This window comes from Schistocerca gregaria, chromosome 9, assembly GCF_023897955.1.
Source record: "Schistocerca gregaria isolate iqSchGreg1 chromosome 9, iqSchGreg1.2, whole genome shotgun sequence".
Lineage (NCBI taxonomy): Eukaryota > Metazoa > Arthropoda > Insecta > Orthoptera > Acrididae > Schistocerca > Schistocerca gregaria.
This window is the reverse complement of record NC_064928.1, coordinates 120122459-120141446: the sequence shown is the minus strand read 5'-3', so window position 1 is coordinate 120141446 and position 18988 is coordinate 120122459. Positions and strand designations below refer to the sequence as shown.

The 18988-nt window shown below is 43.0% G+C and overlaps 1 protein-coding gene across 1 annotated transcript in view; it reads right to left on the bottom strand.

Moving 5' to 3' along the window:
* Positions 1 to 204: 204 nt before the first annotated feature.
* Positions 205 to 18988, bottom strand: part of LOC126292191 (fasciculation and elongation protein zeta-2) — a 358256-nt gene continuing 339472 nt past the window's right edge. The window contains exon 8 of the mRNA XM_049986034.1: positions 205 to 2500. Within this exon, the coding sequence (XP_049841991.1) occupies positions 2484 to 2500 (17 nt within the window). The 3' untranslated portion in view covers positions 205 to 2483. The remainder of the gene's footprint in view (positions 2501 to 18988) is intronic.

Sequence of the window (18988 nt, the reverse complement as noted above, 5' to 3'; positions counted from 1 at the left end):
AAGAGATTAGTGATATGTTTTAATTTGGGAGTGGGATACTGCTTCAGCAATGTAATATATAACAGGGAACTGTCAATTTTATGTCACCTGGGAAGTAAAAGGAATTGTAGTTTTACTGTGTTGAAAATGATTGTCTGGGGAGAGGGAGGGGAGGGGGGGGGGGGAGAGAGGGGGGGGGGGGAGGGGAGAAATAATTGAATCAAAGAACATTTGTTTTCCTCTTTATTTCTCAGTATTTTACAGTAATATTAAGCTATTCTTACTCCTCTACTGGTACAATCTCACAGTATGTCACACTGCAGGACTTGTGCCATTTCTTGTGTACTTCAATGCGCACACACAAAAATAAAGCTCATTGTGTTTGACATTACATTTACTATTGGCTGATGCAATCACTTGACATATTTTCAAAACAGGTAATACAGAACTTACTGCCCTATGAACAGTGTCCCTTTCATAAGTAATAATTAACCTACAAAATGAAATCAAGTGGTTAAGTTGTCCAAGATTTTGAAAATCCATTTTTTCTTCTTCTTTAGTGTAGCATAAGCATTTCTCTTCCCATTCAAAATTGTGCACAGAAAAAGAATGTGCTCTGACTTACTCGGTAATCTTACCATTCATTTAATTCCTGTGACACATTAACACTGGGTTCTTTTCATGGTACTTTTGTGGGTGCAGTAAGTTGATTTTTGCGAGAAGTTTATAACACTTTGCTAATAAACTGTGATGTAGATCTTTTTTCGTTTCCTTTCCTTTCCTTTCCTTTCGTTTCGTTTCCTTTCCTTTCCTTTCCTTTCCTTTCCTTTCCTTTCCTTTCCTTTCCTTTCCTTTCCTTTCGACGCAGCAGGTCTTGTGTGGTAAAATATCAAAATTTTATAAAATACACAGTCAGTAAACTTTGTTAGGACATTTAAACAATGTTGCCACAGAATGTTGGCTATTGGTAAGTAAAGTGCTCCAACCAGCAAACTTGTTCAGAAATATGGAATATGTTTGATGCTACTGACTTTTTTTTTTTTTTTTTAAAAAAAATGGCTTTCTCTGTTGCAGAAAAGAGAAAACTGTGTGCACTCTGATTTCCATTTTGATATGATACACACTGAATGCTTCTTTCAAATGTCTCAGAATACTGAAATAATGCCAACAAAAGTATCATCAAAATTTTCGATCTTGTACAACTTTTATGGATGATTTTAAACCCTTATTAATGTCTGCCTCACCTGCTACAGTCCTTTTCTAAAGTTAAACTTTCTCCAACATAATTATTGCAGTCAGGCTCTTCTACATCATACCATTCCAAAAACCTGATGACTCATCTGTAACATGACTTCTCTTCTTCTTCCTGTTTCATTTGCAAATTTAAGACCAAATATAGTGCAGAAGGTAAGCAGTGCTGGAATTTTTAGCTCCTGAAAAATCACTTAAACATGTTCGTTATGAACTTTTGAGGCTTCCCATAACCAGAGACAGCATTTGTAAACAAATCTTACAGCAGGTTCTGAAGTAATGTTTTTTAATGACTCACACTTTAATTAACTACAGTGAAGGAAGTGATACAGCAAGGCATTTCTAACTAACTGAAGCAGCACAACTGCAACAATGTAGGAATTAAATAATAAATAAAATTGTAAATACAAAAATATCAACCATTGCATTTTGTACAAAAATTATAAGGTTCAGTGTCTAACACTCAGAAACCAATATATATATATATTTATATAGACATCTTTAGAGTAATATACAGCATTTACATAATATTTACTTTACATTTTTAATTAATGCTTTAATTAAAGATTGGAGATACATATGCACACACATAAATATGTGGAATGGCTGCTGTCAATACATAAAGCTGATGAACAGGTAATGTTTAGCAGTGGAACTGGGCAAATCAGTATACCAACTGTATTGCTAACAGGCACAAGTGTAATATGTGATCACTCCCTTTATTTATCACAGAGTGTTTTGTAATTTGAAGTTTCTTGTGCTTTATAAGTCAAATATAGATTTTTTTGTATAAATTTTGCCGCTGAATTATAAACGTTGCTCACAAATCTAGCAGGTCCAGTTCTAGTGGGAAGCCATATGAGAGTACCTAATAAACTGAACTGGTATTTGTGGTAACTCTTGTGGTTTTAAGGTTTTGTTCCTGTGCCTTTAATTTTACGAGTGCCTGTTTGCTTGATAACACTGAGCCTAAATTACACATAATCAAGAATTATTTGAAGGTATAAAGAAGGTGCATGCTGAAATGTATAAAATGGATTGGACAGTGCAAAATTTTGCTCCCCCCTCTCAATAATCACTCCTGTCGCACATTTTCAGATCACTCCATTTCATACATCGCAGAACTTGTGTACAATAAATACTTGTTGCTGAGATAGCTAAGATACAGCATACGGCAGATGCACATTTGGGAAAATGTGCTTCGACAAGGATTGTAGTATACCTCCAAATGTAGAAAAGAGGCGGCGATAACTTTACGTCGGGCATAAAACTGAAACAAATAAAAAGATATTTATGGTAGATGATCTTGGGCGATTCTCTCTCTCTCTCTCTCTCTCTCTCTCTCTCTCTCTCTCTCTCTCTCTCTCTCTCTCTCTCTCTCTCTCTTTTAAGTAGAATTGTGTATACACACAAAATTGAGAAGCATATGCAATAAACTTTATACCACTGACTAGTAAAACAACAACATACAAATGATTAGCACTACACACAATGTTTATACTAAATGCTATTACTACATTCTCTTGTACAATGTTTGTCAGAATACATTTTTCAGATTGTGTCTTGTAGGTGGTTTAAAGAACTTGTAAAACTATCTGGGCGAAAGTAGTGATAGTTTTGCAGTAACCACTGTCTTATGTGCACAGTTCACTGTCATCATCAATGAGACTATCTTTCTGTTGCATTAGAGTGTATTATAAAATAACAAAACATATAAAAGTCCAGGTGTCAAAAGCTGGTGAAACACCTATTCAGAAGCAACTAAAAACATCCATGAAATGTTAAAAAAAAAAAACCTCTAAAATTCGATAATGCAGAGATATGCTATGATTTTTCCCCACTGTAAAAAACATGGGACAACACAAGTTAACTAAACAAATTAGAGATGAGTGTACTGCATGAAGATGATCTAAACAGACAATAATTCGAAACTCGAAGTACAGCTTCCAGTCTTTTCAAGAAAAAAATTTTCATGAGAAGTAGAGAAGACAACATAGCAAGAAAATAAGAAATACAAGGAAAAATGGGGAAAGAAACTTACGGAAAGAATAAGTAATTAAGTGATTGTTTTTATTGCTCAAATCTGATGTGATTTGAATCTATTTTGGCTCCCTTCCTTTTCAGTATATATATATATATATATATATATATATATATATATAACTCACTGGAAACGTCTTCAAGAAAATTCATTTACGCTGATGACATTTGTTTGGTAACACACAGCTCCAATTTTTCTGATGCTGAATCCACTTTGTCCACTGATATGGAAGCCTTAGATGTGTATTGCAAGAAATGGTGTTCCCAAGTCAAGTCTCAGAAAAGGGTTATATCTACATTTTACCTATGCAACAGACAGGGAAATTAAAAACTAGATGTCAAATACATAGGCCAAATCTTTTCATTCTCCAGTACACAAAAATACTTAGGAATAACACAAGATAGAATTCTAACTTTCAAGCACACTCTCACAGATGTAGCTGCTAAAGAGGAAGGCTAAAGTAATGTTCTTCAAAAACTTGCTGGTAACTCGTGTGGAGGTAATTCTCATGTTTTAATATCCATAGCCTTGGTTATATCATACTGTGTTGCGTCAATAGTGCTCAGAAGATAGACAAGCAGCTCAGTCAGGCTGTGTGAATAATTATGGGACCTATTTCAGCATACAAACACCCTATGGCTTCCTGTTCTCAGCAGAATCCCACCTCCAGCTTGAAGAACTTTAGAAGCTCTCTGGATGATCTGAAACAACATTCAGAAGAATCCTCAGCTATCTTTCATCCAGATATCGTACAAGCATAACACCAACACACCCCACAGGGAGTTCATAACTCTTTGGCGGATTCGTGCTTGGCTAGCATGGGGTCCCAGCCTTTGCAGCATCTTATCCTTCCATGTTGCATGTCTATCCTCTCACTAATCTTTTTCCACTCCCTTGGAGAACATGTCTGGGATCTTTTTGAAAATGTGTTCTGCATTTTCAGTAGCTGATATCAGAGTACATCTACATCTACATGACTACTCTGCAATTCACATTTAAGTGCTTGGCAGAGGGTTCATCGAACCACATTCATACTATCTCTCTACCATTCCACTCCCTAACAGCGCGCGGGAAAAACGAACACCTAAACCTTTCTGTTCGAGCTCTGATTTCTCGTATTTTATTTTGATGATCATTCCTACCTATGTAGGATGGGCTCAACAAAATATTTTCGCATTCCGAAGAGAAAGTTGGTGACTGAAATTTCGTAAAAAGATCTCACCACAATTAAAAACATCTTTGCTTTAATGACTTCCATCCCAATTCGCGTATCATATCTGCCACTCTCTCTCCCCTATTACATGATAATACAAAATGAGGTGCCATTTTTTGCACCCTTTCGATGTCCTCCGTCAATCCCACCTGGTAAGGATTCCACACCGCGCAGCAATATTCTAACAGAGGACGAACGAGTGTAGTGTAAGCTGTCTCTTTAGTGAACTTGTTGCATCTTCTAAGTAGTTTCTCTACTGTTGTTCGTTCCTCTTTTCTTTCTTCCCCTCTCCTATACTTCCTCCGATTTGGTGTTTGAAGTTCCTCTTTTTCTTCTTTCTCCCTGTGTGCTCCTGAAGGCTGCCCACACAACTGACACGTAACATGTGAGCGGGTAACGCGTAATTACCAGCCCTGGGTTGACAGGTAGGGTTCGCACGTATCCTCTGGTACAGGCTAGGCCCAGGAAGGGCTGGTTGCCTGAACTACTACCTTCCCAAATTGCCGATTAGTCCCACTGTCAGGTGTTCAGGAGGTGTGAACAATTGCATAAGGCGGGTGTGCCCCCCTCTGAGGGGGGGGGGGGGGGGCAGTTGGAAGAAGTGCACCATCAAAGATGCTGGCAATCATGGGGATTTTCTTGCAATGAGCGAATTGTCTTTTTCACAGTCAACGTGTACTAAATGTAAACAGAATGAGTGTAATGAATCAAAGACCCTCCCAGCTTCACTGCAGTTCCTCACAGTTTTACTTAATGAAGACAGTCAGTCCTTCGCTATGGTAAATGTGTTTATTATTTAGAAAGGTGTTGATGCAATTGCTGGCCCCTTGAAAAACTGCTCTCGTTTACACAATGACAATTTGATTTTCTAGATAACTTCTGATTCACAAGTACAACAACTGCTTGCAGTTTCGTTCCTCCATGGCTATCCCGTTCATGTTGAGGCCCATCGAACATTGCTTTCTTCCTGTGGTGTTACACAAGGCTGCTCGATGATCTGAGTAAGGCAGAAATCCAAATGTAGCTTTCTGATCACGCTGTAATTGCCATTCATCGGGTAATGAAAAATGTAGATCCATCCTTAGTGCCCACACGCACTCTTTTTCTGGCCTTTGATAGAGTGGTGCTTCCGTTCAAGATCAAAGCAGGCTATGAAATTATTACAGCCCGATTGTACATTTCGAATCCAATGCGCTGCTACCAATGCCACATTTCTACCACACTTGTATGTCTTCTCACTAACCGGCCAAATGTGTAACCTATGGTAGAGAAGTGAGCGAGGGCGATTGTCTGCTGCTTTCTACTTGCTGCATCAACTGCAATGGTGACCATGTTCTCTCCTCTTGAGATTGTTCCATGTATCTTGATGAGTGGGCTTTCCAGGAGATCAGCGTAAAGGAAAAAGTGGCTTACCTGGTCACTCGCAAGTTACTGGCAAGTCACAAACCTTGCATTCTACCATCTGGCACTTACAATACCGTTCTTACTCCGTGAAGGACGTGGCCACGCAGACGTGCGACCTCAAATTCACCACTGTGTCATGGTAGCATCCCTTTTCTCCAGCTGTGCAAGAAGCCACCAAACATTCTCTCCCAGAGTGAAATCATCAGCTACACAACTGGCAGGCCCGATGGACAGAAGGAATTATCTTGCGACGACTTCCTACATCCCTTTAGTCAACAAACACCTGAGTCATCCTCTGCCGACTGGAAAGGCTCCAAGAAGTCAAACAAAGCAAATGCTCTTCTCCTTCGCCGACTCTATGATCCTCTTCAATGGTGTGACCACATGATACCCTCGTCCAGGTGACCTCCGTGTTGCTTGTGCACATGGTCAACTGTTTTTCTGCCCTGAACTCGGCAGATCGAGAGAGGGCGAATGCTGACGCCTCTGTAGACCTGATGCAGCAGGATCCTCCAGCCTCTGCATCCTGTAGCAGTGAGTATTTGAAGGCTGGCACTTGGCAGCTGCCAAGGTGGCACCCCTTCATTTTCTGCCTCATCACCTTTTCTCGTTATGACTCTCATTTAGTAGAACATTAATGGCCTCTGATCAAACAAAGAGAATTTATGGCAGCTCTTAGAATCGCAGTCTCCACTTGTTCTCTGCCTCCAGGAGACTGGATCGTATCCTCTTGGTCGCTTTAAGCTCTCATTTCTTCCTGATCGTTTTGACCTTCCCCCGAGGACAGCATTTCATCTCATGGGGAAGTCATGCTGCTCATCCAGCCAACCCATCTCCATGACTATGTGGCTTCAGGCTGTTGCAGTTTGCCTTTTCCTTCCTCTTGACCTTCTCCCTCTGTACCGTTTACATCCCTTCGTCATTCCATGTCACCAGGGTAGACTTCCTCCAGCTTATTGGGTTCCTACCTCACCTCTTTCTGCTGCTCAATGACTTTAATGCGATCCATCTACTTTGGGGTTATCCTAAAATTTGTCAGAGAGGTGCTGTCTTGGCTGTCCTTCTCAATCATCTGCCTTAAACCTGCAGCACCCATGTTCCTTTCAGACGCCACACACACGTACTCCCATTTGGACCAATCCTTCTGCACTGTACATCGTCTGGAGTGGTCCATTCTCTCTAACATACCTGAGGGACCATTTCCCATGTGCTATCCGTTTGCTGACTCCTACCCCACCTATGTGTACACTCAAATGGCAGCTTACTAATGTCGACTGGAGACTTTCTTCCTGGCGACCTTCGATGTAAAACATTTCTGCAGTTGTGATGAACATGTAGAATATATTACAAATATTATTCTTACTGCCACAGAACGTTTCATTCCTTGCACTGCATCTTTACCAGGCCGTGTCTCAGTCCTTTGGTGGACTGAGGCATGCAATTCGTGCGTGGAGACGTGCTCTCCGCATTTTTAACTATCGTCCTACGACGTAAAACTGCATCCATTATAAACAGTTGTATGCACAGTGTTGTCGCATGCTCTGGGATAGCTAAAATGCTAGCTGGATTTCATTCACAAGTTCTTTTAGCAGTTCCACTCCCTGTTTCAGTCAGTGGGCCAACCTCCGACAGCTTTCTGGGACCACGATCCACTCCTCAATTTCTGGCCTGTCTGTACCAATAGATTTCATTGTGGACTCTATTGCTCTCTCCAACACATTGGGCCGCCATTTTGCTGAGATTTCGAGTTGCACTCACCATCATCCTGCCTTCCTACGAGCGGAGGATGCTCGGGCGATTCCCTTCTAATCTCAGAATCGTAACTGCTACAGTGCTGCCTTTACTATGAGGGAGCTAGATCATGCTCTCACTTCATGCTGATCCTCCGCCGCATCTCGGCAGACAGCAAGTTTCACAGACGCTGGCGTGAAGCCACTGTTATACCAATATCTAAGACTGGTAAGGACAAACACTTTTCTTATAGCTACCACTCAATTTCTCTCATCAATTGTGTTTGCAAGGTGATGGAACGTATGATTCATGCCTGGCTGGTATGGTGGCTTAAGTCTCAAAATTTATGAACCACCGCGCAGTGCAGCTTTCGTGCGCGCCGTTCGGCAGTTGACAGTCTCATGACTTTATCCACCCATGTCGTGAGTGGGTTCCTGCAGAAATCTCAGACTGTGGCCATGTTTTTCGATTTGGACAAAGCCCATGACACCTGCTGGAGGGCTGGTATCCTCCATACCCTCTACACGTGGGGCCTCAACGGCTGCATGCCTCATTTACCTCAGGAATTTTTAAAAGACCGTGTTTTCAAGGTATGTTTGGGTTCTGCCTTGACTCAGATACCTTTATCCAGGAAAATGGTGTGCCTCAGGATTCTGTCCTGAGCGTCGCCCTCTTTGCTATCACCACTAACCCTATTATGGGCTGTCTCCCATGGGGCATCTCCAGCTCCCTTTTTTTCAACGATTTTGCCATGTATTGCAGCTTTCTACGGACTTGTCTGATTGAGTGCCGCCTTCAACGATGTCTCGATCGTCTTTACTAATGGAGCATCGACAATGGCTTTCATTTTTCCATTGACAAAACCGTTTGTATGAATTTGTGGTGGCACAATTGGTTTCTTCCACCGTCTTTACATCTTGGGCCTGTTGCTCTTCCGTTCATTGAAACTATGAAATTCCTGGATCTCGACAATAAACTTTCTTGGTTCTCCCACATGTCTTAAGTGGCAGTCCACTGTATGCGGTCCCTCAATGTCCTACATGTCCTCACTGATACTTCGTGGCGATCTGATCGAACCACCCCCTCTGTTTGTTCCCGTCCCTTGTCCGTTTGAAACTAGACTATGGATGTTTCGTTTTTGCATCTGCATGTCTGCCCTCTTATGCCGTCTCAATTCTAGCCACCATCGTGGCATCTGTTTGCCACCGGCGCCTATTTCACTAGCCACGTTGAGAGTCTGTAAGCAGAAACTGCCAAAATACCTCTGTGTTACTTCTGTGACTTTCTTCTCATTTGATATGCATGCCATTTGTCATGCATGGCCAACCATCCTATGCCTCCTTCGTCGATGACTCCTTGGATCTCCAGAATGGGTCGTGTCTGTCTTCTCTGTAACCTCCTGGAGTTTGCTTTCAGCTCTTGCTCCAGCAGGTTAACTTCACGCTACCTGCAGCTTTCCTGGTGGTAGTGAACCCTTCACCACCTTAGCTTCTTGCGGCGGACCATGTTCACCTTGGCCTTCATTCGCTTCCTAATGACACTACTCCAGCCTTGCTCTATCGCCTTCAGTTTCACAACCTTTGCATGGAAATTTGCGATAGTACCTTTATGTTCACTGACGGCTCTCAAACTGACGTAGTGTCGGGTATGTGTTCATCACTGGCACCAACGTTTTTCGGTATCAGCTTCTGGAACACTGTTCAGTATTCAGAGCAAACACAGGTCACGGAATGTGTCGAGCGACATTGCATCATCCGCTCGGACTCTCTCAGTGCCATTCAAAGACTGTGTCAGCTGAATATTTTCATCCCTTCATGCAACGGGTCCAGGATAGATGCGACTTGCTTGCTCTTGACGGAGCCACTGTGATGTTTATATGGGTTCCTCATCACGCCAGTCTGACAGGAAACGAGGCTGCTGATGCTGTTGCCAAGGCTGCAGTTCTCGTACCTCAGCAGGTGGTTCCACTTTGGCATCACCACTGTAAACTAACTCCAGGTTATTAAGCCTTTCCCAGTTGCTTGGGTGACCTCTCAGCCCTCTTGCTGTGAGGAGATTATTTTAACTAGGTTGCGTATTGGGCACTGTCGTTTTAAACATAGCCATTTGTTAAGTGGTGATCCCCCATCACTTTGTGCACATTGTGCTCAACTTTGGATGGTCCGCCATTTCCTGACGGAAAGACCTTTTTTAAAACCAATTATGTTCTAATTTGTGTTTGCCGTTTAAGTTATCAGCCGTTTTATCGAACGACGTGCGGGCCATCGACCACATTTTACTTTCTATCCGTCGTAGCAATATGGTGAAGCCTATTTAATTTTTAGTTCTGTATCTCCGTTTCTCTGTGGGATATCTTAGACTTTTCTCCACGTCACTGTTTCAGCTGTCTTCTCTTCCGTCGATTGGGTTTGATGTAGTCGTTTTTAACTCATCTCTTTGGCTTTGTGTTTTACAGTTTTGACATCTACATCCATACTCCGCAAGCCACCTGACGGTGTGTCGCGGAGGGTACCCTGAGTACCTCTATCGGTTCTCCCTTCTATTCCAGTCTCGTATTGTACGTGGAAAGAAGGATTGTCGGTATGCTTCTGTGTGGGCTCTAATCTCTCTGATTTTATCCTCATGGTCTCTTCGCGAGAGATACAGGTACGTAGGAGGGAGCAATATACTGCTTGACTCTTCGGTGAAGGTATGTTCTCGGAGCCCGTACCGAGCTACTGAGCGTCTCTCCTGCAGAGTCTTCCACTGGAGTTTATCTATCATCTCCGTAACGCTTTCGCGATTACTAAATGATCCTGAAACGAAGCGCGCTGCTCTCCGTCGGATCTTCTCTATCTCTTCTATCAACCCTATCTGGTGCGGATCCCACACTGCTGAGTAGCATTCAAGCAGTTGGCGAACAAGCGTACTGTAACCTACTTCCTTTGTTGTCGGATTGCATTTCCTTAGGTTTCTTCCAATGAATCTCAGTCTGGTATCTGCTTTACCGATGATCAACTTTATATGATCGTTCCATTTTAAATCACTCCTAATGCGTACTCCCAGATAATTTATGGAATTAACTGCTTCCAGTTGCTGACCTGCTATTTTGTAGCTAAATGATAAGGGACCTATCTTTCTATGTATTCGCATCACATTACACTTGTCTACATTGAGATTCAATTGCCATTCCGTGCACCATGCGTCAATTCGCTGCAGATCCTCCTGCATTTCAGTACAATTTTCCATTGTTGCAACCTCTCGATACACCACAGCATCATTTGCAAAAAGCCTCAGTGAACTTCCGATGTCATCCACCAGGTCATTTATGTATATTGTGAATAGCAACGGTCCTATGACACTCCCCTGCGGCACACCTGAACTTACTCTTACTTCGGAAGACTTCTCTCCATTGAGAATAACATGCAGCGTTCTGTTGTTTAGGAACTCCTCAATCCAATCACACATTTGATCTGATAGTCCGTATGCTCTTACTTTGTTCATTAAACGACTGTGGGGAACTGTGTCAAACGCCTTGCGGAAGTCAAGAAACACGGCATCTACCTGTGAACCCGTGTCTAAGGCCCTGTGAGTCTCATGGACGAATAGCGCGAGCTGGGTTTCACACGACCGTCTTTTTCGAAACCCATGCTGATTCCTACAGAGTAGATTTCTAGTCTCCAGAATAGACATTATACTCGAACATAATACGTGTTCCAAAATTCTACAACTGATCGACGTTAGAGATATAGGTCTATAGTTCTGCACATCTGTTGTGTATGACCCTAGTTGTTTTTGTGCCCTAAAACAAAACACAACACAACTGCCCAACTTCCCCATCATCTCGAGTGGTCTGTTATCTCTGACATGTGCTCGAGCGACTATTCCCCTTGTGCTGTCCGTTTGCTGACTCCTACCTCAACTACGTGCACATTCAAATGGCAGCTTTCGAAGGCCGGCTGGAGGCTTTACTCCTCCCTGGCGATGTTCGACGAACATCATTTCCCCAGTCGTGATCACAAGGGTGAATATCTTACAAACGTTATCATTACTGCCGCAGAACGTTCAATTCCTCGCAATTCCTCTTTACCACGCTGACCGAGGCATGCAATGATGCGATACGCTTGTGCAGACGTGCTCTCCGCATTTTTAACCATCATCCTATGATGAAAACCTGCATTTGTTATAAACAGTTGGATGCACAGTGTTTTCAAATTATTCGGGATAGCAATAAAGATAGCTGTATTCCCTTAACTAGTTCTTTTAAGAGTTCCACTCCCTCTTCTGTCCTGTGGCAACCTCCGACGGCTCTCTGGGACCAAGGTTCATTGCTCAATTTCCAGCCTGACAGAAGCAGATGATGTCATATGGACCATATTGTTATCTACACCTTTCTTTGCGAAGATTTTGATCTCCACTCACTACCATCCTGCCTTCTCCGTTGAAAACGAGTGGCGAAGGCTTGGCCGATAGGCTTCTCTTCTCAGACTCCTGAGTGCTACAATGCCACCTTTAGTGTGAGGGAGCTAGATCATACTCTTTAACTTCGTCCCAATCCTCTGCCCCAGGGCTGGACGATGATCACATTCAGAAGATGCAGAACCTCTCTCTTGCGGGCTAGCACTTTCTCCTTCACACGTACACTAATCGCCATTAAAATTGCTACACCACGAAGATGATGTGCTACAGACGCGAAATTTAACCGACAGGAAGAAGATGCTGCGATATGCAAATGATTAACTTTTCAGAGCATTCACACAAGGTTGGCGCCGGTGGTGACACCTACAACCTGCTGACATGAGGAAAGTTTCCAACCGACTTCTCATACACAAACATCAGTTGACCGGCGTTCCCTGGTGAAACGTTGTTGTGATGCCTCGTGTAAGGAGGAGGAATGCGTACCATCACGTTTCCGACTGTACTAAAGGTCGGATTGTAGGCTATCGCGATTGCGGTTTATGTATCGCGACCTGCTGCTCGCGTTGGTCGAGATCCAATGACTGTTAGCAGAATATGGAATAGGTGGGTTCAGGAAGGTAATAAGGAACGCCGTGCTTGATCCCAACGGCCTCGTATCACTAGCAGTCGAGATGACAGGCATCTTATCCGCACAGATGTAATGGATCGTGCAGCCACGTCTCGATCCCTGAGTCAACAGATGCGGACGTTGGCTAGACAACAATCATCTGCAAGAACAGTTCGACGACGTATGCAGCAACATGGACTATCAGCTCGGAGACCGTGGCTGCGGTTTACCTTGACGCTGCATCATAGACAGGAGCGCCAGCGATGGTATACTCAATGACGGACTTGAGTGCACGAATGCCAAAAAGTTATTTTTTCGGATGAATCCAGGTTCGGTTTACAGCATCATGATGGTCGCATCCGTGTTTGGTGACATCGCGGTGAACGCACATTGGAAGCGTGTATTCGTCATCGCCATACTGGTGTATCACCCGGCATGATGGTATGAGGTGTCATTGGTAACACGTCTCGGTCACCTCTTGTTCGCATTGACTGCACTTTGAACAGTGAACGTTACATTTCTGATATGTTACGACCCATGGCTCTACCCTTCATTCGATCTCTGCGAAACCCTACATTTCAGCAGGATAATGTACGACCACATGTTGCAGGTCCTGTACGGGCCTTTCTGGATACAGAAAATGTTCGACTGCTGTCCTGGCCAGCACATTCTGCAGATCTCTCTCCAACTGAAAACGTCTGGTCAATGGTGGCCGAGCAACTGGCTCGTCACAATACGCCAGTCACTACTCTTGATGAACTGTGGTATCGTGTTGAAGCAACATGGGCAGCTATACCTGTGCACGCCATCCAAGCTCTGTTTGACTCAATGCCCAGGCGTATCAGACCGTTAATACGGCCAGAGGTGGTTGTTCTGGGTACTGATTTCTCAGGATCTATGCACCGAAACTGCTTGAAAATGCAATCACATGTCAGTTCTAGTATAATACATTTGTCCAATGAATACCCGTTTATCATCTGCATTTCTTCTTGGTGTAGCAATTTTAATGGCCAGTAGTGTAAAATCACAGCTGGGCTGAGGGCATGTTTCCCAGGCACTAGCGCGTGAAGTCACTGTTATATCCATACCTTAGCCAGGTAAGGACAAACACCTTCCTTGTACGAGGGTTGTCCAGAAAGTTATGTAGCACATTTTTTTCTCATGCAAAACGTTACATACGTATTATTTGATGTCTCCTGAGTGAGCGTGCAAAGTTTCTGTCACTTCCGACACATAGCACAGCTGCAGGACAGGTTTAAAATGTCACCTGTAGGTTGTAACACCTAAAATGCAGGATGCATGGAACCTGCTACCCATATATAACTTTTTCTCTGAATTCTATGTAAATATTTGTAATTTAAATGCTTTCTTTTAATAAGTAAGGACATTGCTTCACTGTATGTGTGTATATAGGTAGAAGTCTGTTGACGTTTCATTGTATTTATCTGTGTTTTACTATGAAATTTATAAGCTGTGGGAAAAAGCCAAAGGAATTGTTATTTGCATCGAGTAGCAATGATAATAGCAGTGCTTGCGCGTTGCAAAATCTTTGGGTAGGTAGTTGTTGCGCAGAGCGCACGGAGAGAGCGACAGTCGGGTTCCAATGGCTGTAGTGTGGGGAAGTGTGATGTTAACGCTCTCGCAGTAGAGTGTACCATTTGCGGCAGCATCGTGTACGCGCGCTGGCCAAGTGTCAAGAGCAGGAGTCGACGAGCGGAACAGGCTGCATTAATTACGATTGTCCGTTCCTATAGTTAGCTCCACAATGTGCTATCGTCTTCAACAACAGCAGTTCCAGCAACACAGTTTCGTCGTCGGCTCCGAGTTTCGTCGCATGCACGGGTAAGACTGTTCATTGGTAGAAAGTATTAACGGCTAACCCAGCAGCACAACTGAATGTGATTTGATTGATAAGATTTATTTAAATAATAATCAGTTAAACTCAGGGCGATTGTGTCCTCTTTTGCTACCAAGAAGGATCCTTGTACCTTTTTTTCCTAATATGCTGAGTGTCATAAGAAACAAATTAAATGGTTACAGCCAGTTTATTAATGAATAATTTCTCTTTTAAGAGTTTTAGCCTCAGTCTACTTTCAATTAACTATTGTACAACAGAGGCTTCAGTATATGACTAAAGTAAAGCAATTTCATTTTTCAAGTTTGAGAATCAATCACTGGAAAAAAATCCAAATCTAAAGAAATGCACAAATTAAGAGTGCGGAAGTTTTATTTATTTTACATATAGCTTGGAGCACATGGCTGTTTGGTTTGGTACGTATTCTAGTATTTAATTCTGTTCAAGTCAGTAAAAAAAAAGGCTCAGTTGTTTAGACAATAATATGAAATCCAATTTGCAAAATAAGTAACGGCAAAGTAAAAAGTGCTTTCTTCTTTTCTAAATTTCTTTGATGACGTTATGCTGAGGTCACAGAAAGTCATTGTTCACGTAGCGAAATTCAGTACTAACATACAGTTTAATTGCATATTTTCAAATCATTACTCGATTGCCTTTTTCAAAATTTAATGCCAAACATAACGTAAGAGTGGCTTCTCAGTTTTCTTTATCATTACATTCTCACTTAAAATTAGTGTAAAAAAAAGTGGCAACCTTTATTTGTCATGTCACTGTTTAATAAAACATGTTTTTCTTTCCCATCATTTTGTACAGGATTTTGGATGTAAATTGCCCTATCGGGCTGGCGACCGTCAATTACTTCCTTTTCGTTCATTAGTGTAACTTTTGGATTCATGATTTCTGTCCAGTGAAATTATAGCCCTGTTTGGTTTCATTACTTTTATTTTTAGTAGACTTTCCATCAGAAGGGTCGGTTGTACACTTTCCTCCTACTTATTGGTATCACTTCTTCGGGAAAGATATCCTTATACAATTAGAACAAATCCATTAGGCATACACGTGATCCACGGTCATATTTTATATCGCAAGCAGGATGTGTCGATTAATAAGAGAGAGGTTACAAGGTGATGTACGTTACAAGCAATACGCTGTCATTGAATTTCTCAGTGTAGAGAAAGAAACTGTTGGGAATATTCACAAACACTTGTGCAAAGTCTATGGAGCATGTGCTCTTGACAGAAGTACAGTCAGTCACTGGCCATGGAGGGTGAGATCATCAGAAGGCAGTTTGGCAGAGCTGCACAATTTGCAGCGGTCAGGGAAACGATCCACGGCTGTCACACCTGACGTTGCAGCGAGGGCAGAAGCATTACGACTCGACAGTTGGCGCTGCATCTGTCAATCAATAAAGGAAATGTGTGCAAGATAGGTCTAACAGAGTCTAGCGGTTGATCACAAATCGCACAGAAATTACATTTGTCTTGATTTGTTGCAATGTTTTGAGGCTGAGGGGGAGGCCTTCTAGTTCCGGATTGTGAGAGATGGTGACACCTGGGTTACCATTTTAAGCCTGAAACAAAACGACAGTCGGTGGAATGGTGCCATTCCCACTCACCACAGAAGAAAAATTTCAAAGCCACTGATTCTGCCGGTAAGGTCATGACCACCGTGTTCTGGGACTGCGAAGGTGTGATTCTTATTGACGTGATTCCAAGAGGCGGTAGCATTAATTCAGAAGCATATGTCAACACATTAACAAAACTCAAGACGCGCTTAGGCTTCACAGCATCCCCGGAGCTGTTTTGCTGCAACATGATAACGCTCGGCCCCACACAAATCTCAGAGCTGCTGAACATATCGCAAATCAGGGTAGGACAGTGTTACCCCATCCACCTTACAACCCTGACCTACCCCCTCGGACTTCCACTTGTTTGGGCCATTAAAGGATAACAATCGAGAAAGACATCTTAAGGACAATGAGGAGGTGATTCACACAGTGAAGCACTGGCTCCACTAACAGGACAAAGATTGGTACCGACAGGGCATACATGCCCTTGTTTCGTGCTGGAGGAAGGCCATAGAACAGAATGGAGGTAAATAGGGTGTATAGATAAAACACCATTCTTTCATGTGTAATTCTCGCCATCTTCAATAAAGAATTGTTGAAGAAAATAATGTGGCGCATTACTTTCTGGGCAACCCTTGAAGTTATCAAGTGATTTCTCTCAGCAGCTGTGTTTTGCAAGGTGATGGAGCGTATGATTCATGCCCGGCTGGTACAGTGCCTCGAGTCTCACAATTTACTGACCACTGCACAATGTGGGTTTCGAGCGCACCATTCTGTAGCTGGCTATCTTGTCGCTTTTTCAACCCACGTCAAGAATGGTTTTCTGCGGAAATACCAGACTTTGGCCGTGTTTTTCGATTTGGAGAAAGCCTACGACACCTGCTGGAGAACTGGTATCCACCACGATCTCTACACTCAGGGCTTCCGTGGCCACATGCCCCATTTCCTTCAGGAATTTTTAAAAGACCGTGTTTTCAAGGTACATGTGGGTTCTGCCTTGCCGGACATCTTCATCCATGGGAACAGTGTGCCTCAGGTTCCGTCAAGGGCGTCGTCCCCCTTTTTTTCTAGCGCCACTAACTCTAATGTGGCCTGTCTCTCGCAGGACATCTCCAGCTTCCTTTTCGTTGACGATTTTGTGATCTATTGCAGTTCCCCACGGACTCATCTCCTAGAGAGCATCTTCAACGATGTCTCGATTATCTTTACTCGTGGAGCATTGACAATAGCTTTTGCTTTTCCAGTGACAAAACCATTTGTATGAATTTCTTGTGGCGCAATTGGTTTCTCCAACTGCCTTTACATCTTGGGCCTCTTGCTCTTCTGTTCGTTGAAACTACGAAATTTCTGGGGCTCATGCTTGGTAGGAAACTTTCTCGGTCCTCCCACGAGTCTTACCTGGCAGCCCGCTGTAAGCGGTCCTTTAGTGTCCTACGTGTCCTCAGCTACACTTCTTGGCAAACAGATCAGACCACCCTCCTCCATTTGTACCAGCCCTTTGTCCATTGGAAACTATACTATGGGTGTTTCATTATGCATCTTCACGTCTGTCCCTCTTACTTCCTGGAGTTTGCTTTCGCCTCTTGCTCCAGCAGCTTAACCTGATGGTACCTGCCACTTTGCCGATACGTGTGAACCTTTCATCACCTCGGTTTTGTGCAGCAGCCCATGTTCGTCTTGCCCTTCATTCACTTCTTAACGACAGTAGTCCAGCCTTGCTCTATTGCCTTCAGTTTCATGACCTTCGCACAGAACTCTGCAATAGTACCTTTGTGTAACTGACGGATCTCGGACTGACCACTGTGTCAGGTGTTCCTTCGTCATTGGCACCGACGAGCTCTTCATCCTGTATCAGGCCACACACTACGTCCGGAGACTGGGAAATCAATTGCATCATCTGCTCGAACTCTCTCAGTGCCCTTCAGAGTCTCTGTGTGTTTTACACCATCCATCTCTTAGTGCAACAGGTCCAGGAAAGCTGTCACTTGTGGACAACCTGCTCTTGGCCCTCTCACTGTAAGATCATTTTAGCTAGGCGTATTGGGCACTGTCTTTTTAGCCATTGCCATTTGTCAAGTGGTGTTCCCCTACGTTTTTGAGCTCACTTTGCTCAACTTTTAACGGTTCGCCATTTCCTGACAGAATGCCCTTTTTTTTAACCACTTACATTCTCATTTATGTTTGCCATCTGAGTTGTCCTCCACTTTAGCACATGATGCGTGGGCTGTCGACCGCGTTTTACTTTTTGTCCATCGCAGCAATATGGTGAATAACGTTTAATCTTTAATTTAGGACCTCTGTTCTCCATGGCGTATTTTATGGGCCTTTATGCAAGTTGCTATATTTAGCTGCCTTTCCTTCCATCAATTGGGCGAAACGTGTAGTCATTCTTAACTCCTTTTTTTCTGTGTTCTACAGTTTTGACATGGTTGCATATGACCCTAGTTATTTTTGTGCCCTAAAACAAAGTAACACCAACACTTGAAATCAAGGAAGCTGTGGTGATGCACAACAAACAACTTTGTTGGTCCCTCTGTCAGTGTCAGCGATTCATGAAAAACCCATTGAGATCTGTCATCAGTTCTCAACAAGGATCCAAGTGAGAACCCTTCCATGTGGATATGAGAAATAAAACTCTGCAGATGTCAATTAAGGATCAGGAACGTGGGTTAAAACTGGGCAAGACATGTATGATTACCTATTGCAAAAGTGGGGATGGGCTATTTTTACAAACTGTGACTGGACTGTCTTCTTACAGTCAATCCACCATATTGTGGCTGACTACCATGTTCAAGTGCACAAAGGAACAATAATGGACATTCACTGTGCATTGTATAAAGCAATCGAATAGGTCAAGAATCTAGGTCTGGCGATGTAAGAACGTATGAGCTTGTGATTGTGGACATTTGTCCATAAAAGTTATGTATTTTTATTTGTTTTCA